At 37.0% G+C, this 25,132-nt stretch overlaps 1 protein-coding gene across 2 annotated transcripts in view; it reads left to right on the plus strand.

The window, feature by feature from the left end:
- LOC141430167 (uncharacterized) overlaps positions 1-25,132 on the plus strand; it is a 141,993-nt gene that overhangs the window by 37,957 nt on the left and 78,904 nt on the right. For both annotated transcript variants that reach the window (XM_074090739.1, XM_074090740.1), the window contains exons 4-6: positions 12,814-12,964; positions 18,514-18,658; positions 19,855-19,984. In XM_074090739.1, the coding sequence (XP_073946840.1) occupies positions 12,814-12,964; positions 18,514-18,658; positions 19,855-19,984 (426 nt within the window). The remainder of the gene's footprint in view (positions 1-12,813; positions 12,965-18,513; positions 18,659-19,854; positions 19,985-25,132) is intronic.

The raw sequence follows: 25,132 nt of genomic DNA on the forward strand, positions 1-25,132 counted from the left end.
ACATTCAAGAGACAAAAACAGAATTTTAGCAATACTAAACAACCTTATCTTGGTCAGAGAGGTAGAAACTTCTATATTATTTTCGATCAATTTATGAACATTTTTTTTCCTTTGATGTATTAAAACTAATGATGACTGACATGTACCCGAGACGTTCCATTTACGCAACCAAAACATTCCGAAAGCCATACGATACTCAATAAGTTTATTCCCGGTGTTGGCCCAGTTCTGAATCGAATCGAAAATACGTTCCATTAAATCATTGGATTCCAAGAAACGGCTCCAATTACAAATCTGATCACGATTTTATTATTTGTGTTCTACAAATATTGAAATATTAGCTTTTACCCGTGGTTTCGCTCGCTTGAAACATTAGGTCTCGCAGTTGAAATAAAATTTCGCAATTTTAGTAATTTTTCAAAAATTACACTACCGTCAGAAAGTTTAAGACGAAACACAATTTTTAGTTTAATTTTCATAAATTCTTCTACAAAACATCAAATTTAATTTCTAATCAATATAAAACAAGTAAACTTATTATTTTTGCCTTTTAATCGTTAGCAAATACTCTTTTCAATATATTTGTAAGGAAAAAGCATTTAATTTAGAGTACACTTAAAACCAAATGACTACTCAGTTCTTCACATTTCATCCTAGTTCAAATAAATAGACCTAGGTGCTGGTATAAATCACATATCGCTAAAAATCTAGGCTTTATGTTTCCTAGGGCACCAAAAATCTTCGCAATAATGGGTCGTAAGCCTCGAACATCTGTGGCAAAAGGCACAACGTAGTGCTATCATCACCACACTTAATAACCCTCCTTCTTCGCAGTCGGGTAAAAAGGAAGGCACGACAGAGCGATATATAGCCAGTAAGTAAAAGTTTGTGTTTGATCCTTAAGTTTCTAACGGTAGTGTACATCTCGGTCTTCATTAAGGTTGCCTGGTCTGATGAACATCCGTGCAAAATTTAATATCTCTACTCTACATCCACATACATACCAATCTAGTGTAGCTGTTTTAGCATGAAAGAGTAACTAACGGACACACACGCACGCACAATCTACCTATACTCATCCCATGCGTACAAGGAATCTTAATTTTTGACAGTTTGGCTTTATTAGATTGTCACTGGGAGGCCGTAGACTAACTAACCTAATGAAATGTTAATATGGATCAAACAGCAATATATATATATATATATATATATATATATATATATATATATATATATATATATATATATATACTCAGAGGCACAATATTTGGCCCCCTCTGCATACAAAATTACGTATTACTGCATACATTTAAGGGCCAGATTCTTTTGCCGCTCAGTAATGTAATACCCTCCTCCTATCCTTATTCTTGACCTGCCGCGAAGATAGTCTTTAGCTTCCCTGAAATCACTATAACTGTTAGCCATTTTGACGTGATGCGCGTTTAAACGGTCAAAATACTTATGTGAAATTACGTTTGATTCGTATTCTATTCAGTCTCAAACCTCAGGTGCACGCGATCAGCTTTTGGCAATTGCAAATACAAAATACTTTATGCAATGCGACACACTGCTCTGTTTCACTGTTTGGCGCGAAAGATATATATGTATAGGTATAATAAGATAGTGTCATGATTTTGGAAGGAGTCATGATATTGCTTTTTTTTGTATCGTCACTTTTTTATGCAGTTCGAATTTATTAAGATTTTTCCTCTGTATGTCCGCCCGTCTGTCTCAGGGCTATATCTTTTCCACTGTAATATGTAGAAACAATTTTTAGTTTCTAACGGAATGTGTTTCTATGATAGCTATGATAAAAAAATAATCATGAACCTTTGTGCTACTAATGTCATGTTGAAATCTCATACTTTTGTCAAGGAAATCATAGTGAAATTGATTATTAAAAGGTTCCACCCTGGGTCATGATTCAATTTGTTCGACTGTACACACAATTCAATTATGTCCCCTAGCTCAATCTAATAGAAAGATGTAACCGAAACCTACCTAAATAAGCAAGGATCATATTATAATTATTTATTTTCCTAGTACCTTCACGCTCGTCTCAAGTATTGGAGAGAGACCTTGGATTGGATTTGTTTGTCCCATTTGACGCAACTCGGATAAATAGAGGAATTTCGTCAAAAGCTTTATAGAGGAAAAAGGAATAAAAGGTCGAAAGAGAGTAAACAAGGCTATAGTAAACAATATAATTAAAGGCGGCCCACCTAACTCTCGCTTGGTTTCTAGGAAAACTATTAATTGGTTCAGATAAGCATTAAACAGCAACTTGTAAGATGTTTTACCTAAATATATTTGGAATATTAACTTAAAATTACATAATTTGTGACATTTTATCGAGGACGAGAACAATTCTCAAACTTTTTCTTGCACTAATTTTAGCGTTTTTGTAAAATTTACCAATTGTTGAAAAACGCATGAAAATAGTGTGTGTAGTATTAATTTGTGGTGAGACATTAAAAAATCTGAAAACAATATAAAATATATATTTTTTAACTTTTAAAGTAATGGTAACCATAGTAATTGTTCCTGATGACTAACTTTCAAACCGCTAGGTATAGGCTAGGTAACTCAAAAAGTTGCTGAGGTGACTGTTCTTTCCGTGGACCCTTCAGTTATTTTCATCTACTCTTATTTTTACAAGCCAATAAAACCGTGCTCAAAATGCGTCATCACTTAAATAGTTCTTAAGAGACAGAACCTTGCTTATTATTATTTCTTATAATTTTCCCTAGAGAGAGGGGCTTTTTAGTTAATCCCATACTGCTCCAATCCCGTAACCGCTTACAAATCGTTCAAAGGTTAACTGGAAAAGATCCCTTTGAGGGATAAGTTCGCCGTTGTACTTCTTATTATTTTGTTTTGTTAATTTCGTGTGTTTTTATGTACAATAAAGAGTTTACAATACAATACAATACATGACTATAAGATAAGGATCCGAAAAATCTTGGACGTACCATACCATTCGAATGAAAAGCAAAACAATGCCGAATTCAAGAAATATAAAATGCCTTCTAGATGTTTAGGCATATGTAACGGGCATTCGGCCAAGCTGTTACGTAATGTTTGCGGATATAGGCGTTTTGTGACATCTGGATACTGTGCTATTAATGTTTACATGTTTTTTTTTTGTTATTTATGTACGCTTGGGCTGGGCTCTGTTCTGTATGAAGTTTATATCGAATCATAACATAAAGCCGGCCACACACGCTAGGTTATATATAACCATAGCTCGGACAGGTCATCGCAAAACAATCGCATCACGGCATCACGGTAATAGAACAAAATTAATAGAGTCGTATTATGTACAATATTATTTCAATATATTTTTCCATTACATTTATAACGGTAACCCAAAATTGACCAAAATCCACTAGTTCATAGTTCCTAAATTTAACATTTTTAAAATATTTAGAAATAACCATAAGTAAATAATTTTACTAATTTCAATTGTCATATAACTGTTTCAGGAATGCCAGTTTGACCAAACTATGACCATATGCAACTAAAGAAGATCAAATGTTCAAATACTAGCTAGACCCCGCTATCTGAGGTGCAATTTGGTAGCTGTCAAGCCTTAGGGATAGGTAAAAAATATTATAAAATACTAACAAAATGTCGTTAATTTTTCTTTACCATAATGAGATAATGACAGTCTAAGACTTTAGTTAAACGTGTTCATTTTGTAAAACAGGACTAATTACAAAATGAATAATGTATTAACATTTTTAATTTCTATACATAAATAAAACTTTAAATTAAACCCAATATATATCTTAGCTCTATTTAATTTTAGAAATATGTCTCGTAATATTATTACTATTTTTTTTATTAAAAATATAGTAATATATTTAAAAAAATATTTTTAAAAATATAGTATTTTATTACGAGACATATTTCTAAAAATGAAAAGAACTAGGATATTGGGTTTAATTGTTTTTTTTTTCAATTAAAATGTTGAATACATACTTATTCATTTTGTAATTATTCCTGTTTTACAAAATAGACACGTTTAATTAAAGTCTTAGAGTTTAGACTGTCATTATGGTAAAGAAAAATTATCGACATTTAGTTAGTATTTTAAAGGATTTCTTACCCATCCCTAAGACTTGACAGCTACCAAATTACACCTCCGATAGCGGGGTTTATACATAACGATACTAACTGCTTTAGATAGGTAATCATAATCTTACGTGTCACGACTCTGTTGAATCTTGTTCCATTTGCATATCTGTTTTTGCGATGACCTGTCCGAGCTATGGTTAGAACCGATACTGTGCAAATTGTTATTTTTTGTTTATGCCTGCACATATGATCTGTACAGGCATAACCATCGGTTATAACCTAGCATGTGTGGCCGGCTCTACCAGTGCCATGATGCTTTGAACTGAGAGTTTGTGTAGGTTAGTCGTTACGTGTGTGTGCCCTATGAAACTCGGTCGAGCTCGAGTCTGTTGCCCCGGTTGGTATTGCTGACACGCAAAACCTAGCCTGTGTGTGGCCGGCTTAATACTTGTACAAAATTTCCCTCTTCTACGTCACCACTCGCCACACTCTTGACAGAGTGGTCGTGGTCGTCGGTTGAGCATCACGTCGTTGATACTGCCATACCGCGTAACTAGCTTTTTCCATAAGGTATAATTTTCACTGTCAGAAGAGTACTAACATTGCACTGATCTGACAATGAAAATTGTACCTTATGGAAAATGCTAGTTACGCGGTATTGCAGTATCAACGACGAATTCAGTGGTAGGATAGGAACCTTTCATGACGACTTTCTTGGGAAAATAGTGTGATGGTGTCCCCTTTGTCTTCCACACATAAAATGTCTAGTTACTCTCAAATCACTTAACTGATATGCCATAATAGATCACGTTTTGTTTCCTCTATGATGCTTTATATTTATTTCGGACGTCACTTTACTAATCAGACTTTCAGTTATCTTCAACGATGTTGGTTGAAAACTACTTAGTCTAATATAGTGACAGATTCCAATGCCTTGAATATAGGTACGATATCACTACGTATACAACCAAAAATATCATCATAATATGAATTTTCTTTGCACAGGCTTATTTTCTTCACTTTCACAATTTTGGTTAAGTTAATAATCTCATTCTATATATTTACTATTTCCGTTTATTCCAACTACATATTTGGATAAATTCTATTCAATATCCATGCAAATAATAGATCATTGTACCAAAATTCCCTTTTTTCCATTAAACTATTCATGAGGCCCTTTTCAAGTGCCCCCATAGAATGCCAAGTACAACCCCGAGTTAGTAAAAGCCTATTATACCCAAGTAAGCACCTATTACCTATCTCTCAATAACACTTATCCTGGCCTTTTTGTGATCCTCTATTTACCCTAATCTTAAAGTATGTTAACACAAATATATCTAGGTTAACCCTTTATTCGAAAAAAGAGTAGATATAACATCAGAAACCGCAACTAAGAGCGAATGCCCATTGTTAACTTGGAACAAAGTTACGCACTTTTACTTACTTAGTTTGCTGTATGCCTGTACATGCCATGTTGTCTTGACAACTAGTAGCTTCTACAAATCTACAATTCGTTCTAATGATAATGAAGCTATGTGCAGCTTACCGAAATGCTAATGTAAATGTAGTATCAACGAGGCGCTGTTTACCTGCAGCCGCTGCACAGGTTAGGGTACAAATCGGCTATCAGGGCCCTTTCATAATATTCCTGACATAAACCAGGACTGTTTGTAAAATTTAAATTCTTTATGTCCTTTATTATGCTAAGGATTGTCCTCGTGTGTGAATCTCGTGATAATCTCTTTAATTTTCAGATTGTGTAAAGAGACCATGTCTCTTTTATCACATCAGAGGTTTGTTTATTGGATTCTGATGTTGGAGGTTAGCTATTTGCTTTATTTTTCAAACCACACTAATAAAGTCTTTCGTGGTTGTTATGGCGTCCATAATTAAGATTCTATCGTCGTCGAGCAGTGGCGTTTGTTTGTTTCCAATCAGAAGCGGCTCGCGCGGAATATAGATGAGCTGATTGGCTATAATAATGACGATGCTGTGTCAACACATGCTCTGTGATGTGAATGAAGGTTTGAGATTTGAGGTATTGTGAGAAGTATTGCTCAGAGGGAGCTTCATAATATTTAAATTTTATCTCTGTGGGGAACACCTATGTCTAAGAGTGGACGTCCTACGGCTGGTATGAAGATGATTATGACGATCCCTTTAGATAGAATAGAATATAGTAAATTTATTTGGTGTAGAAAAAAGTTGAGATGAAAGGTTTTGTTAATAATTTTTGCAGATATACACACACATGCAATCATCACGCCTGTATTCCCAAATGGGGTAGGCAGAGCACACGAAACTAATATAAATTACGAAACTAATATAAACTGATATAAATTTTAAATATAAAAATAACGAAGTTTCATGATGCCTGGAAAATTTTTGGTGTATAAATTGGGTTAAAGCTCAGTTTTGAAGATGTAAATAAAACGTTGGCTGAATTGAAACCTCTTTAGTCTGAAATGACGTACCTACTTACTTTTTAAAACTAAAGTCATACATATAACTCCCTTGAGAAGAAAAACTATACGTAAATCCATAACACCCGGGGAAACAATTGAGGCCATTGTCCTTTAGAAGACAGGCATGGAATAACATCATTGACGAGCAAGTGTGATGAAAAGGTATATTTACTACCTTTTTCTGCGTCTTTGGATGCAATGATTTATTGCCAAGCAAGGTTCTGCTGCTAGAGTTCTATGTAAAATATTTAGAATAGGATTTAGGATATATAAATTTGAATTTCAGTAAAAAAACTTTATCTGTATGATAGAAATGAAAAAAGTAATAAGGTATCTAAGAATAACGGGTTCTGTCTGTGCGTCAATCTATCCATAGATAGTTGTGGAAATATATAAATAAATGAAACGATAAGCATATGTACATATGCTAAAATTTAGGCTAAGTTATTGTTATTAATTTCAAGTAAACAAACAAAACTTCTATTTTAATTAACATACTTTTGCATTTCGTTATAAATATTCGCCTCGGCAATTTCAAATTAGAATATTTAATTAGATCTTGTAAAACACTGTCGTGTTTGTCAATATCGTTGAAATGTTAACTGATTTGAATGTGTGTGGAGGCAAATTTACCTGCAATTAGGGATTTAGTATTGTGACAGTAATAATTAGGTGTTTCAATAATGATTCAATTAAATCCAGCCATGTATTCGAGCAAGTCAAACCCTATTGTACCTACTTATTTATTAAGTATGCGAGCTAACACTCAGACAAATAGCTTATTGAATATCATGGAGGTGCAATAAGATTTTGAAAATAATTGTACTATGATTTGTAAATAACAAAAAAGCTTATCTTTTTCTAATGCCCAATAAGTTCTGTGAATAGGCGGTCATCATTTCGGCCCATATACTTTCCACTGCAGGACACAGGCCTCCTATCACAATGTTTGAGCCATAGTTCTCACGGTGACTCAGTTCGGATTAGAAACCTCAGGGTGTTTTCCCTCGACGTAGGTCATGGTAAGTTTTAAATGTAATTTTGCACATACATTCTGAAAAACTTGATGTGCGAACCCCGGCTCAAACCCACGACCTTCTGCTTGAAAGGCCATAGATCAAACCATTAGGCTACCATAACTTTTAATATATTTTCAATGTTACTTTTTTTTATTCTGTTCGTAAACATTCAACTTTTGTCGTTTAATTCTTATAATTTACGTGACGTCAATCATAAGATTTATTAGAGCTTAAAGCAATCCTTTCAATACGTAATTTTAAAGCAGGAACATAAAATCCATCAAAAAGTTTGACTTTTATCAAATTGTTGTCTATATGTCGGCGGCCGATCGTAAAATCCGCCAGATCACGAAATTCCTAGGCATATCGTGAAATGCCGCCATTTCATGAATTGGCTAAGGGACATCCGCCATATCGTTCATAACTCACCGTTTAGCGATTTGCCTAGTGACGTTTAGGCAGATCATGAAGTTCCTAGGCATATCATGAAGCGCCGCCATTTCATGATTTGGCCAGTTTAGGCAGATCATGAAATTCCTAGGCATATCATGAAACGCCGCCCTATCGGTTCTGGCACTTCGCCGGCCGCTGCCGCGGCACGCTCGCTTCGCTCGCTCGGCTCGTGCGTCGTGATCACAATTAATACTAACCACTCCTCGCTTCGCTCGTCGTACCTAAATTTTTCTATATAAATAAATAACAACTAGTGAATACTTTATTTACCAACAAAAAACTAACCTCTAAAATACGGGCAGACGTCCATGGTTTTTTCACATTGTGCATAGAATCCGTTTGATTCACATAAAAAGAACGGAGAGAATGTTCAAAAGCTTCTTTTGCACTTCTATTTTGAATTCAATCACTATTTTCGGTTTAAAGATCATTTTGTTCCGACGCCGACATTTTTCACGCGCTAAACAAACACGGCCGGTCAGCTGGTCACGGCCGCCATTGCATACGCAGCGCCACCAGTGGCCAAATAAGAAACTATTTTACGATGTGCCCGGTATAGAGCTAGGAATATCGACGAATGCGTTGCTCTAATCGATCTGCCGTATTATTTCTCAGGCACATCGTGATATGCCTGGCCAACGTTTAGGCATATCATGAAATGGCGGCGTTTCACGATATGCCTAGGAATTTCGTGATCTGGCGGATTTTACGATCGGCCGCCGACATATACACCGAGGTTTATTTAACAGCGTCACTTAACAAATAGGCACTATTATAATTTATCTAATGACATTGTGAATATGACGCACGGCACTCAAATCCAAATTATGTATCAATTTGCCTTTTCTTTGCTCGCGTTTTCTTTTATGTAGAACTTGTAGTAGAAAATGCAACTGCCTATTTACAGGTGATTGTATCATCATTAAACAAACAAACTGTCAGGTTTATTTTATCAATAGGATACAATATAAGGTTTATGAAGTTTTTACTGCACTGGCAATAAAACTGCTGAAACTGTAAATTTGGTATAGACGGCACGGCAGGAAATAGATCCCAAAATGTAAGCTACCGAACAACGACTAACTAACCGATAGTATCTTTTCCATCTTCGACATTGGCGGAATTATCGATGTATCGATGGAGCTATACTTTTAAGAATTTAATTGAATTGATCCCAAAAACATATTTCCCTCTCGCTTGTTTGATATAAATGTTAGCAAGATAAAAACATGTTTTGGGTTTTACTTTCGTGCTATTTACTTTAGGCATTCTGATTCTGAAGAGACAAAATGAAAACTTTATTTAAATTTATGGCTTTGATTGTATCGTATCCAGCTGTGAACTTGAATAAGCTGTTGCTGATGATGATGACGATGGTAATAAATTAAAATAATGTAATTGGTTTATTTGAAAGAAAAACAAATATGTTACGTGTTATAGTGCATAGTAATAACGGTGAAACTTGATGACACAATAAAGTATATCTTTCGTATCAAAAAGAACTAGTTATTCAAAATCCTGAATTCATTATCTACTGATAACACGCACATCATTAATCTATATTCAAACAAGGAAATATCTTTCTTTTCATCTATCTTATCATGCATTATAACGTAACAGTAAATATATGCTGATTCTTTAAAGTTGGCTTTTCGGATTATATTAAGTGTGAATTTGAATTGAATGTGTATGTTATATATACCCCGAAACACTTGCACCGAAATCGCGCGGAAATTTCATCGTAAGACTACTGGCTCCACGTCAAGAGTCTGCAGGGCTACTACGAAGCTGGAAACTCAAAGTTCGTGTCGTGCGGTCCTTCTGACACTGATACTATTTATTTAATACGAGAGCGAGAGGGACGGTAGGATACGAACTTCGAGTTTTGTAGTAGCCCTGCTGTTCACTGGATTTGGTCGATACGTACTATAACAATTAGAAACTGTATTTCTAGAAGTTTTAATCCTAACATTTTATTTATATATTATTACATTTTGATCTATTTTGTTAGCTACTTTTTTATTTTCTTTGCATAATCTTGATTAACCGACCTCAAACCCGTGCGCGACTGTTTTGTAAATACTTCTTTAATTCTTTTACTTCTTTCATTTAGTTAATGAAGTCCCATAGGACGGACACCCCCAGCTTTGCAAATGCTCATTAAATTAGATTCTCTCAGAGCCAACCTGTTTGATTAGCAATTACTGAGTCAATAACAATCGTTTCTCTACTGCTAGTATGAGTCATTTGATAGGAACCAGTAATACAACTCTCGATTCCTTTTGGCAAGCAAACAACAAATCCACTTAGACCATGCCTCATAAATCACGGGTAATGTTTTTGATTATAGAGCCACTGATACGTACAAATTACCAAGTGACGTGGCAATATGTTTTATGTTACAGCCTCTTGAATGTTCCGCAGGATACATAAAAGATGCCACACAAATGGTAATTTGGAATAAGGAAGTGGACGACGCTATAAGATTGTTTTGTAGCCACACAAGAAGTTTTAAGTAAATATACTACTTTTGAACTATATGTTAAATCTCTATAAATAAAAAACAATTGCCGATATGTAATAATATGTATGTACGCGCATAACTTCCGAACGACGACACCGGATTAGATGTTCTTTTTTTGTTGTGTTCGTTATTGTCAGGACAAGGTTTTTGCGTAATAAAGTAAAAAAAAACTGGAAGGGGGGGGGCGAAGCCGCGGGCAACAGCTAGTAACTAATATAAATAACATCGTTGTACCTCTATATGGTTTTCAATATATAACAGAAGTTAATAGACTAAAGATTTGATAATGTAGTCGAATATACTGGATTGTATAGTCAAAGTCACTTTATCGGTACGATCCAGTATCCTAGTTAATCGTTCACATGCGTCACATTAAAACTACATTTTGTAAGCATAAATGCATTATGTATCTTTCAATGGTGGACATTGTGGACTATGTAATCATCTGTGTTTTGCAATTTGATGACTTCTGCATGAGGCTAATTACAAGTCGTGAGCACGTCAGCTGAGTCGCGTCCCACTTTTATATCTAGTGTAAACTTACTGGATACTGCGGAACCCATATTTCACATGCCATCGTTTTAAGACCAGAAAATCTATAAAATATGTTCTCGAATATTCGAACTTTTACCTACTAAAGTGAATCTGGCAGCTTCTCTTGCCGCATAATTAACTTATTAAGCAATATATTCTTAATCAAACCTTGTAGTCTTGTACGATGCTTTTTATTCTAAATATATTTATTATTTTCCATGTCCTGTGGAGCTCGTTTGTAGTTTATCTAATCAGTTCAATACATATGCTGTCCCTCTGTCGTCGATTTAACTGTTGGATTGTATGTTAATGTTGTGTTGGTACATGACTTAAAAGTTAACGACGGTATTATGACATACCTTTGTTTTACGTGCGGTCCTCGACAGGATGACTTTTCTAGATGAGATGCGTATTTGAGCCAGTAGCTGTAAGGGATACTCTACAGCACAGTCTAGGTCCTAGACTAACCTGAAGCAATTAAGGTCCAAAAAATTCTGCAAACGTACGCACTAAGTAAATACTTAAATGACAATTAAACATCTTTTAGTTCTCAGGCTTTGAGTGGGTGAAATTGTCACCTTTTCAAAACGTAATTCACTGTAACATTAGTGAATATGTAATGCATTGTTATTTAACTAGATTTGTAAGCGCTTGTCTTCAGTGCATGGTCAGTTTCCTGAAGAGTCCAGAATTAGGACGTCTGAAGGAAACAATAGTCATAACTAACAAACGAGTTTGTGATCGTATCCCAATAGTTAAGAAGTATCTTTGGAATCGCATCTGTATTATTCAAAATCAGTGCTTTTTGAAGAGGAAACGGGTAAATTGTGATTTATTGCTTCTGAAGTAGCGTTCATATTGATCAGCTGTCCGTTGAAGCTGAGTATCTTTGCGAAAGCGATTTGTGATAGTTTTATTGCCTATCGATTGTATTCGTGCATTGCAGTTACTGCACACGTGATGCAATAGTGTCATAATCTGCTTGGTTAAGATGCAACACACGTCAGGTGTGGGGTATATACCTGCACCTGCGGCACGGATTTTGACTGTTATGTTGGTGGTTTCAGCATGAGCGTAGACTTCTTCTTAGTTTAAAACTCCGGAAGAGGTATAATTTTGTCAACAACAAAACTTATGTTAGGTTAATGTATTATAGAATATTTTTTTTAGGGTCGCCGTCATCGAAACGGATGAGGAGGGCTATAGTATATATATTACAGTATACTCGTAACAGGTTTTTGAATTTACAGCTTTACTGCAGTTTATTTCGATATGTAATATTTGCTCACGACTAAATAAATAAAATGACTCTCCAGTTTCCTTTTGTTTGTTTTACCTTCAATCATGATTATGATTATGAGCAATCAAATAACAAATACGAAAGATGTTTTTTTGGTTCTAAAATATGATTTTTTCCTTTTAGAAGATGAGTAGACGCAATTTCCGCTTGTTCATTACTTGTTGTCGATTTTTCTTTAACTATTACTACTGGCTTTTGTTTAACAAGCCATAATGGTTTTATTCAACAAATACAATTCCTTTATCATAATTAGAATTAGTCATAGACAGCTCTTTTAAGTTCTCGACTTTATATTTTAGAAACATATTACTGGGCCTTACAATACTTGTCAGTGATCGTTGAAACATGTTCATTGAACGATTACTTCACGCCCCACTAAAACTTTAGACGGTAGAAATTACGCATTTTGATACCTTATTTTTTATTTCTTGTCCTCAGATGGGAGCAGGCGCGACGGGTCCCGGTGGTCGCAGAGCCCTCGAACTGATCCTGAGCGGAGGCCTAAAGTCTTTAGCACGACCTGCGAGGCCGGTCCGTAGGGCTGCGTCAAGGGACTCTGTGCTGTCGCAACCACAGCCTTTGCTTGAAGGTAACATTGAGCTGCTAGTTTGTGTGCTCTGATAAAGAACTAGATAGTGCGTTTACTTGCCCACTCTTTCGGCATTTGCAACTTACATCTAGAACACGTCCACTGCAGAGGCCTTATTAGCTAACGTACTCGGAATTACAGTTGTCGCCACTTGTTTCTGTCACACGGTATAAGATGAGGGTAGAAAGATACGGCGAATGCGATCATGATCGCAAGTGTTTTAGACAATACGGCTTCTAGTCTGGCTGGACATAGGCGTTCCCTAAGGATATCGAAAATACAAACTGAGACATGGATGGACAAAAAAAACAGAATAAGAGACCAGCGCTGGGAATCGGTCCCAGGTCCTCAGCAATCCGTGTTCCCTAAGGATCTCCACAATCGGTTTAGTCCTAACCGTATGTAGCCAATATTTTCCCGCAGTCGTTATCAAATTGTTCGTCCACTTTGCGGAAAACCTACCAATATCTAGGTTTTCCGGAACGCGTTGATAACTCTTAACAACTAACACTGACAAAGTACTTATAGGTTAAGCTGCTTGCTTGAGTTTAGCTGTACACCAGATACAATAGAAGGATGAAGTATAAATAATTGACACAAGATGTTACAATACACGGTCCATGGTCATCGGTGTCGCGAATGTATAGTTTATGGTCTTGTTTATGCCATTGGTTTAAACTCTTGCATTAGGTTTACGCAGTGCCGTATACTATGCGTTTTATTGCTGATGGAAGCATAATGTAAATCAATTTGAAATACGAGTCATTGTTCATCATCATCATAAAAGAGATGTACATCATTGCATTCTACAGCATGATTATATTTATAACTAGCCTTATCTCGCAGCTTATCCTTCGTGGAAGAATAAAAATTGGCTTGCTGGTTGAATTTCTAAAATCCCTTAGCGTACCTCTATGATCTGATATTCATGAAATATGTCTGCCAAATTTCAAGTTTCGAACTCCAATAGAAACGCTTCCTTTACTTCGCCTCGCTCCGCTCAGCTGTTTCCACCAGAGATGTGCTGTGCGAGGATAGGTAAACGGAACGCAGCCTAACACTCTGATTAGGGGACTCTATTGGTTAAAAAGTCCTGGTGGAGATCCAGACTACCTCTTAAACACCAGCGGTTTGCCTTCTCACTATTACCCAACGTCAAACGCCACTATAGATTGGCTTAACCTAACCATTGATTGCTTCTCTATGTCGATTACCTGACCTGAGTGATCTGACCATACAAAAAACATATGTCATGCTTAGTTTAGAAATCAATACTTTAATCTGATGATGAGCTAAGAAAAATGATAGTTTATTCAATTCTATCGACCACGGAATTACAACAACAAACGTCAGCTCAAAACAAGTATATAAATCGTTTGTATCCCAATTATTCTCAATAATGCTTTCAGCCTGTCTCTCATAATATACGGCAATTGTTTTAGCCACCTGCTCGTTTCGAAGTGATGTCATCTTTATTTATCATAAAAATATGTCCGAGGCACTGTTTGTTTAAACGTATCGTTCTTTGGTCGAATCTAGTTAAAAGCAAATAAATGGTGGTAGATACAGTTCAGGATATTATGGCGATACGGAAAATTAGTTTCAGCAAAGAAAAGTTCAAATATTTTTTTGTAAAATCTATGTTTATATTTTTGTTTTAACGTCGCTATTTGTTGAGATGCTCGTGCTCACACTTATATATCGCTTTTAAGCGATAAGACCGCCTATTGTCTACCGTGAATCTAAGTGTTTATATTATAAGTTTTTTTTTTACTGCTTTATGGTGTGCAATAAAGAATATTTGTATTGTATTGTATTGTATTGTATATCTGATTTGTGTTACCTTCAAATCTCTCGTTTCACTATGTGCGATTGTATTGTCTAATACATAGAATAAATTATATACTTATGACTAGCTTTTGCCCGCGACTTCGTCCGCGTGTACTTTAGTTATCAGGGCATATGTTTTAACTAGCTTTTACCCGCGGCTTCGCACGCGTATACTATTCGGTCTGGGAGTTGCAATTGAAATTTTCGGGATTTTACAACATTCCCCTAGAAATTTCCAAATTTATATCGTGATCTTCATTGAGGTTGTGTTGTGAATAACTGTACAAAATTCAAGACTCTAAACCCAGTGCTAAAATTTCAAAAAATTTCCCTATCCAAATTCAAATACATATCATTTATTCAGTAAATAGGCCGCAATGGGCACTTTTACAAGTCATTTTTTTAAATACCAGCACTTTTGAAAGACCCTCATTGCCAAGAAGAATGCGCCGCAAGAAGCTTGGCAGAAAGTCATTTTTTCAAATAAATAAGTACAAATAAAATACTTAAAAACTACAGTAAGTATACAAATTAAGAAAAAATTACAAAATAATAATAACAATAATACACGGATGTATGGGGTCCGTTAATTACAAAACTATCCGTGGAAATATCGGGATAAAAAGTAGCGTATGTGTTATTCCAGACGTCCGGCTACCTACATACCAAATTTCATGCCTCTAAGCCCAGCGGTTGTTATTTCGAGATTTTATCCCTATCCCGTGGAATATCGGAATAAAAAGTAAGCTATGTGTTATTCCAGAGGTCCAGCTACCTACATACCAAATTTCATGGCTCTAAGCCCAGTGGTTGTTATTTCGAGATTTTATCCTTGTTATCCCGTAGGAATATCGGGTCAAAAAGTCACTTAAATGTTATTCCAGATGTCCAGTTACCTACATACCAAATTTCATGACTCTAAGCCCAGCGGTTATTATTTCGAGATTTTTTCCCTATCCCGTGGGAATATCGGAATAAATAGTAGCCTATGTGTTATTCCAGAGGTCCAGCTACCTACATACCAAATTTCATGGCTCTAAGCCCAGTGGTTGTTATTTCGAGATTTTATCCCTAGTTATCTCGTAGGAATATCGAGTCAAAAAGTAACTTAAGTGTTATTCCAGATGTCCAGTTACCTACATACCAAATTTCATGACTCTAATCCAGCGGTTATTATTTCAAGATTTTATCCCTATCCCGTGGGAATATCGGAATAAATAGTAGCCTATGTGTTATTTCAGAGGTTCAGCTACCTACACCTAAATTTCATGGCTCTAAGCCCAGCGGTTTGTTATTTCAAGATTTATCCCTAGGTATCCCGTGGGAATATCGAGTCAAAAAGTTGCCTTTGTGTTATTTCAGACATCCAACTACCTACATACCAAATTTCATGACTCTAAATCCAGCGGTTGTTATTTCGAGATTTTATCCCTATCCCGTGGAATATCGGAATAAAAAGTAGCCTATGTGTTATTCCAGAGGTCCAGCTACCTACATACTAAATTTCACTGCTCAAAGCCCAGCGGTTGTTATTTCAAGATTTTATCCCTAGTTATCCCGTGGGAATATCGGGTCAAAAAGTCACCTATGTTTTATTCCAGACGTCCAACTACTTACATACCAAATTTCATGACTCTAAGCCTAGCGGTTGTTATTTCGAGATTTTATCCCTATCCCGTGGGAATATCGGGATAAAAAGTATCCTATGTTTTAATCCAGGTTATAAACTAACTTTCCGCCAAATTTCATCCAAATCCGTCCAGCCGTTTAAGCGTGAAAAAGTAACAAACATACTCACTCACTCACTCACTCACAAACTTTCACATTTATAATATTAGTAGGATTCTTCTTCTTCTTTGTCGTGTTCTTCATTCCTGAAGGTCGTGCCCGTCTTGAAAAGCCTTTACGGAGACGTTGACGAACTGCTTCCACACCACTCCTCGGCCTGTTTCAGCGCTGCAGGCAAAGTGAGCCCCGTGATCGCCTTAATTTGATCCGACCATCGGGTCAGTGACCGTCCTCTGGGCCTTTTCCCCTCTATTTTGTCTAGCACTATCAGTTTCTCGAGGTTGTTTGACTTCCTTCGAGCGATATGGCCAAAATAGCCGAGTACCTACTCGCTGGTAGCAGGTCGTGGACAATCTGGTTCTGACATTCAGCTGGTCGAGAATGGATTTGTTGGTTCTCTTTGCTGTCCACGGTATGCGTAGCATCCTCCTCCAGCAACCACATCTCAAACGCTTCGATCTTTTTCCGGTCAGCCGCACGAATAGACCACGATTCAGAGCCATACAGAAAGATCGAGAAGACCAGAGATTGCACAATCTTTACCCCCCATTTTACCCCTTTAAAAGTAATTTTATCCATTTCACCTACACAGATAATTTTTAACTCTAATCAAGAACTTGTTTGTATACCTATTTTCATACTTCTAAGTCCAGAAATGAGAAAATTTCCATACAATCTTTACCCCCCATTTTACCCCTTTAGGGGGGAATTTTATCCATTTCACCTACACAGATAATATTTCATTGTAATCGAGAACTTATATACCTATTTTCATACCTCTAAGGCTAGAAATGAGAAAATCTCCATACAAACTTTACCCCCCCTATTTTACCCCTTTAGGGGGGAATTTTATCCATTCCACTTACACAGATAATTTTTAAAAGTAATCGAGAACTCAAACACCTATTTTCATACTTCTAAGTCCAGAAATGAGAAAATTTCCATACAAACTTTACCCCCCTATTTTACTCCTTTAGGGGGGAATTTTATCCATTTCATCTAAATACATAATTTTTTATTGTAATCGAGAACTTATACACCTATTTGCATACTTCTAAGTCCAGAAATGAGAAAATTACATATAAACTTCACCCCCCCTATTTCACCCCCTTAGGGGATGAATTCTAAAATCCTTTCTTAGTACTCACTTACATCTTAAAAGAACCCTGTACAAATTTCAAGTTTCTAGGCCCAGCGGTTTGGGCTGTGCGTTGATCTATAAGTCAGTCAGTTTCTTCTTTTATATATATAGATTTCATTATTTATTGCCTCATGTCGCTTGCGGCAAGATGTGATGAGGTTGTTTTTATTCAATAAACTCCTGATTCAAAGCTTGCTTATTTTCCATTACTGCGGCACTTGCGGTAATTGTCTGGGAATAAACGGTCGTGCGGGACGATAAGTCAACTTAACCGTGCAACCAGGTCGATTGCCAATTAACACCGGTCTGCACTTCCTTCACCTCAATGCTTTTTAGAATCCTTGAAATCCTGTGACATTAGATGAGGAGCGACGTGGTGTGTCACATAACTGATATACGTAGTACCACAGACGCAATAGTCCGTCGATTTAGTTATGTACTTGAAAAGACTTGGTTTGGGAAAATAAGCGCTCCATAAAAAAAGTTACACATCCTCCATTAGCGTTAGTGTTCGATTATTCCCAATTTTTTTTGTAGATGCGTCAAATGACATATGTATGTCGTCTTTTTACTAGGGAACGTGACAGATTTAAATCATAAAGATAGTAACGGCATGTCGCCTTGAAAACCATAAAGGCCAACATAAAGGCTTATTAGAATTTTTGTTTAGCGTGAGAGAGAATTTGAAAGTGCAGTTAAAGTGTTTTTTTTTTTAGTAAAGTTCGACTTTCATTGAGAGGCCAGTTAGTTCAGTCTGATATGGCAACCTATAACTTTGTATTTTTGACAGGCCTCCGTAAATGCTCAACGGTGCTTGCTCTAACGGACCGCGAGAAGGCTCCCGAGCCGATCCGCGCCCACAACCGGCTGCGAGCGCCCTCCGTCTGCTCCCGTTGCTCCTCGCTGCTATCACTGGCCGGCGCCGGAGGCTCCAGGTAAATATTGCTGTTCCACTAGTCATAGCAACAGATCCTCTGCAAAAGCTTATAAATTACAAGCTACAAGAAACAAGAAAAAGTATTGGTGTTCCACAAGGCTCTGTAATGGGTCCTGCGCTGTTTTTAAGGTTTTCAAGAAAATTCTGTTAATCATTTGGATGAATTTTTGTGCGGGTTGTATACTTGGGACACGAACAAATTCGTTGTTCTAATGTGGATCTGAAATCAAAATCTAACGCATGGAGATAGACGTTTTTATTAGCGACTTTATAGCAACTCTCTTCCTCTTCGCAATTGCTCTTCCTTTAGCAACCCCAGTCTGGTTTGCCAACAATATTTTACAACAAAATATCCCACGTTTATACTTGATGTAGATTGTAGGCATTTAAGCATGTGGTAAGTTGCAACTTCTTAACCTAAATATGACACGACGTATTTCCCACCAGATACCACCAAGCTAATTCGCATGTTGTTTGTCAATGATAGAATTCTTTCGTTGTCTCGCGTCGCGTGTCATGTCATGACATTGTGTTGGTTTATAATACTCTCGCACAGGAAGTATATTATATACCCTTTGTGTATTCATTGTCACCCTTATTCATAAAAGGTCATAGTGACGGATAAGGACAAACGAATGTAAGGTTGCTTATGTTGGCAGAAACCTTAATGCGTATTAACAATGGATCACTTTTCACAAGAAAAATGGACATCTTAATGCCGTGTTTTTTATGTACGTTATTTTGAAGCAAATTATACCTACCTCGGTTTTCAGTCGGACTTTTGATGGTCCACTATTTAGTTTAGCCGCATAGACCCTTTCTTCGCGTTAATCAATTAATCATTAGTTCTGGCAGTTAAAATTTCAGGATTTTACTGAATTCATGTGAACGTGTACAGTCAACGTCTTTAATAAGTGATCACTTTTGTACCTTGTCGCTTTCAGTGTCGCCCCCGGCAGCACCTTTAGGGGGCGGCAAAACTCGCATAATGGTCGCACCTACGATTCGGACCGATTAGAATGAGCACGAAAATTTCCATTAGGTACTTATACTGTGACGAAATCGGGAAATCTCTATATTAGTTTACTATAGTTTTTAAATTTAAATATCTAAATAAGAGGGCGGCAAAGTTTTCTTCCGCCCCGGGCGGCTGTTATGATACGCTACGCCACTGCTAATCACCTTGTGTTCCAGATACTCCCTGGACGGCGCCGGCGCGGGCTTCGTTCCGGCGGCTCCGGTGAACTGCAAGCTCTGCTTGGAAGACACGGCACCTGATAAGGTCACTGTCATCAGTGGCTGCGGCTGCGCATACTGCACTAAGGTAAGCCTGCTCCTGTCTTTTATTGTTGATGAGATGACATTCTCGATCGAAGCTTCTGGAATTTAAAAACGGAGTTGTCAGTTCCTTTAATATGTTTTAATAGGTCTGCCACAACTTTGACCCTAGAAAGTAATTGCGGGAGTGAAAGAAAATTGTTCAAATGTGGTGAAGAAATTATGAAAGGGTGTTAAAAAGAAAACAATGTATTTATTATTTGGACGCAGCTTATTCTGTTACTTACAAAGAAACTGAACTTTTAATTCTTTCAAGTCAGTACTAGAGATAGAGATTAAAATTTATATTTAAATATGTATTTAAGAATGCAGATATAAGTTGTTTATTCTAATGCGCGTTGAAATAAGAAATACTTCGGCGTATCTAGCCTAATCTGCATTTGTGTGAATGTATTAGTTTAACTACCAAGTTACCGGTGCGAGAAGCGCAACCGCCATTAAAGTGGCCATTTGCGAAATTAATTGCTATTTATTTTCAACTTCCACAAGCGGACGGCCTCGGCCTTGCACTTGCAAAAAATGTTTGCAACAATGCGCAAACTTGTTTGGTAGCGCACCAGCGGACTGTGAAATAACCAGCGGAATCGTGTAAACTACGGCCCAAGCTCTCTCATTCTGAGAGGAGGCCTGTACCCAGCAGTACGGACGTATATAGGCTGGGATAATGATGAATGATGACCTCAGATAAGAAAGAAAAAAAAAACATTTATTCGTGACTTTACCAAAATAAAATAAAGAAAAGAAATCACGGTCACGGTATAGTACATAATGCTGCCCTTCCGGACGGCGTTGGTGTTTATTTATTTATTTATTTTCCTTTGGGAGTTTTGGGACCATCGGGACTGCACATTAACCATATAAAACAGTGGAACCGACACGCGATGCTTTTAAATATGAACATTCTACTTTTGCTAAGCATATATACCATTTAGAGTAAGAATCAAAAAACTAACAGGAAGAAAAAATAATGAAAAGCGTGTGCGCACAATCTTTAAGAAATTTGCTTTTTAAGTTAAAATATGGCGCACCAATTGGAACGCCATTGGACGCCAATGCGTAGTAAATATATTAGTGGAAATGGCCACATAGTTTCGTAGCGTAGCTTTCACATCCTCGCAGCATAGCTGCATTGCTTGCACATCGCTGGTGGAAAGGCACCTAAGATTGATACTGTTTTATCTACACTACATTACTTTATTTAATTACAGCTACGCCATATTTTAACTTAAAAAGCAAATTTCTTAAAGATTGTGCGCGCGAATTTTTAGCAAATCTAATTTAAAGTTAGCCATCAAATTTAATTCAATTCTGCCGCACAACCAAATTGGAAGAAACATTTCGCAAGAACCTTAAAGGCTCATGAAGCTTATGTATTAATAAAAGCACTTTTTCAAGGCCGTAGAGTTCACTTTCTGTTGTAGTCCTGTGACCTTATTTAGCGCAAATGCCAAGGTAACCCAAATTGATGCTGTGAAATGTTTAGAAGCTACCTATCCCATTAGGCGAAAATGAACTTTGACTTTTCGAACGAGAACTTTAATTTGTTCGGTGTTGTTCAAACAAATCGTGTTCATCCGTATAATGTGGTGAGGTAGGAGAGGGTTTTTTTTATTAATGAGTCTTTGAGGAAGTTCGGAGGAAGTGAAATGGATTTTGTGAGTTTTGTTAATTACTTTGTGTAAAATGTCGCCTTACCGTCTCATGTTCATTTATAATACAAGATGTGGATTCCTGGTAACGTGGTAATGTGACAATGGATTTTCGCAAGAAAAACTGTCTTGGATAAATAGGAAGGGACTATTGACATTGAGGGTAATAAACTGTCCATAAATAACACCGGAGTGACTATTAAAATGGGTTCAGTCAGACCCGGGCTCGCATCTCGTGAGTTTTTCGGAATTTATATGCGGAATTACCTCTACATTTGAAATTTACCACGTTTTTATGAGGATACCTCCTACATGTGCGAAAAGTGATTTTTTGTGGAGTGTACGTTTTGTAAGACCAGCCTACCTACCAGTAAAGTGGGCTTTTCCGTAGAGTGAACGTTTAGTTAGAGAGAACAATTTTTTAAATAAACAATGTGACGCAGTGGACGTCTTGATACAATCCAAGTTTTGATGCTAGTGGACGTGTGGTGTGTACCTAGGACCTAGGATTAAATGTATGCGGCGGTCGGCATTCGCGGTTAAGGTTGGAACGCGTGTGTTAAGAAAGTACATCACATTCAGATCATCGGTCACACGTTCGTGACTTACGTCACACAGTATTTGCTTAACCAATTCTGGCGGGGATCCAACTTCGACTGTGGTTGTATGTAAATGACAGTAACCCTCCCTTTTACGAGCTGCGGGGTCGACGACACGGAATAGGAACACGGTGAACCAGTACGGGTTACCTAGAACTTGAGACGCTGTGCGATGTATGGTGATGCTGGAATGGAATTAGTAACAATGCGGTGTGTAGATACAGCGGTCTGTAAATATTAGAAGTATGTCGCGTGAGCTCGGAATCGAATATCACAATCTTGTTTTTTTTTGACATACTACACCCCGGGGGCTCCGCTGCTGTTGAGAAAAAACGCAAATAATCTTTCTGTATAGAAAAATACGTCATTCCTGTGTCATCCGCACCAAAACTTTGATCCCTGGTAATGAATCCATCTGAATTGTGTCCCGTCGTACATCATTTTCGCAGTAAATGTCATAACATAATCATCATCCTACAATACAACAAAAGTAGGGTACGTTTAGGACTATTTTTGGCTAGAGTGAATAGGCTGCTATTGAACCAGTGAGCTCCATCTTTGGCCTCATCTACAATTACCACAATCGCGGTCAGTTTATAATTTTGTTTCATTCTTTCATCCTTTAGTCATTATAGTGCAAATACTTGATGGGTTGAAAAAGTTCGCCCTCATTTTCTGAGACGAATAGTTTTCAAAGATAGCAAAATATTGGGTGCTTTGAAAGCTTTCTCGGCGTAATTGATAGACAGGATGTGATGGGCTGACAGCTTTTGGTTTCATATATTGAAAGACTTTCCATATTCGTCAGCAGAACATTTTCTCATAAAAGATTAACTGGAAAAGAAAAGATACATTTTTTCCCGAACTGAAAGTAAAAATTATATAAGTAAGTGATGTTTGATGAAAATGTGTACATTGTATGCGCCAGCTGTTGAAATAGTGTGTTGAAATTAAATAGTCATATAATGACGTCTAAGTGAATCGCAAAACAATAAAAAAAAAACTAGAATAATTTATATGGAGACTGGAAGACCGAGACTTGCCAATTTTTAATTTTTGGATAGGTTGAATATCAGTTTAGCTGTAACTGCCACTAATTTTACTGTCGTACTTTATTTAAATGTTGTCAATTACATCGAGTGACGACCACGAACTGGACGACGAAAGCCTCAGGCCCCACAAGATGGACCGACAAGACGTGACATGAGAGTTGCGGGTGACCGGTGTATACAAGTGGCGAGTTGTCGTTCATTGTAGCAGTAGACGTCTTCCGGCGGATGATGATGATGATGATGATGAATTACATCGTCATTTTTACTGTGCTTTTTTATTTTTTTATTAGACTGGATGGCAAACGAGCAAGTGGGTCTCCTGATGGTAAGAGATCACCACCGCCCATAAACATCTGCAACACCAGGGGTATTGCAGATGCGTTGCCAACCTAGAGGCCTAAGATGGGATACCTCAAGTGCCAGTAATTTCACCGGCTGTCTTATACTCTCCACGCCGAAACACAACAGTGCAAGCACTGATTCTTCACGGCAGGATTAGCGAGCAAGACAACAATACGCAAAAAGCTATTTGAATTCCAATTTGATCTCCTTAACAACAAACCTTCAGCGGCTGGAGCCTCTATTCGATATCCGTTGAGCGATATGCACAGCAACTCAAAACTTAGACTTTGTCAGTTATTTGCATGTGCTCGTAAAATATTGATGTCATTGTGAAAACCTCAAATAGTTTAGTACCTCATCATATTGTTGTTAACATATTTAAATTAACGGGCCACCGGCACTAGTCATTCAAGTAAGTTGAATGAAATCTATGTTAGGTACATATATTGTCACATTATAAGGAGATCGTGGGAGACATGGGCTTTAACTAATCAGATTGGTCAGCTTCTGCGCAACTCTGCTCCGCTCAGTTTCTATGCAAAAGAACCTTTATGTCCAACGTACATTTTAATATTTTTGGGCTCTCTTGAGCATGTTGTCAGTGTCACTGCCTTTACTCCGCGTCGTTTCTTGCTCATAAGTGAATAGCAAATCTTTCGCTTCCGATACTGTATCACTAAGTCTGTGCCGAATATGGGACACTGTTCAACCATTCCAGAGTACCGTCTCGAGTCTCGGAATCTAATCAGGTTTGAATATCCGATTACGGTCCTTTGTTATGAACGGATCCGTTACTTTTGTTTAACTTTGTTTTCAATGGAGGATTGAATTTACTCGCTATTCATCAAGAACTTTGCGTTTTGACCACTTATTGTTAGTTATGTATCTTTTAAGGTTTATTTGTTAGTCTGTTATTGTTTTTTTTTTTTATTTAATCGCCAGAACTCTGCACCCTCATCGGCTAAAAACCCAGCTGCATATCCCCAATTCTCTTTGGCGTTATGCGCAAAAAAAGTCATTGGGTTTTATTAAAGGGATTTTAACCAAGGTAGCCTGCATGTTAGGACACTGCTTACGAGCTTGTGTGATGAAAATATTGTTACTGTCTTTTCTTAACCCCTGCTTCTTTGAATCATGTAGTTACAGGTACATGTGTCCCTAATGCCAAAACTAGGAATAGTAATAGAGCAGTTTAAACTAGCATATTAAGCTAATTTAATCATAATGAAAACATCATACGTAGTTTTCGAGTTATTGATATATAGTCGCAGTAAACAGTGCGTCCGGGTGTTTATGCCTAGAAAATTATGAGGTTTTGTTCTAACGTCAATTAGCTTGGTCTGATAAGTTATCTTATAAGCTGATTCTATCATGCCTCTTGGTTATGGCATTGGTTTAAGGAACATCTCTCTATGTATACGCACAACAGATCAAAGTACACCAAGGTTTAGGTTACGGGTCGTGTCATTGAATTCACATTTTAACCGTGTTC

The sequence above is a fragment of the Choristoneura fumiferana genome, chromosome 8, assembly GCF_025370935.1.
Source record: "Choristoneura fumiferana chromosome 8, NRCan_CFum_1, whole genome shotgun sequence".
Lineage (NCBI taxonomy): Eukaryota > Metazoa > Arthropoda > Insecta > Lepidoptera > Tortricidae > Choristoneura > Choristoneura fumiferana.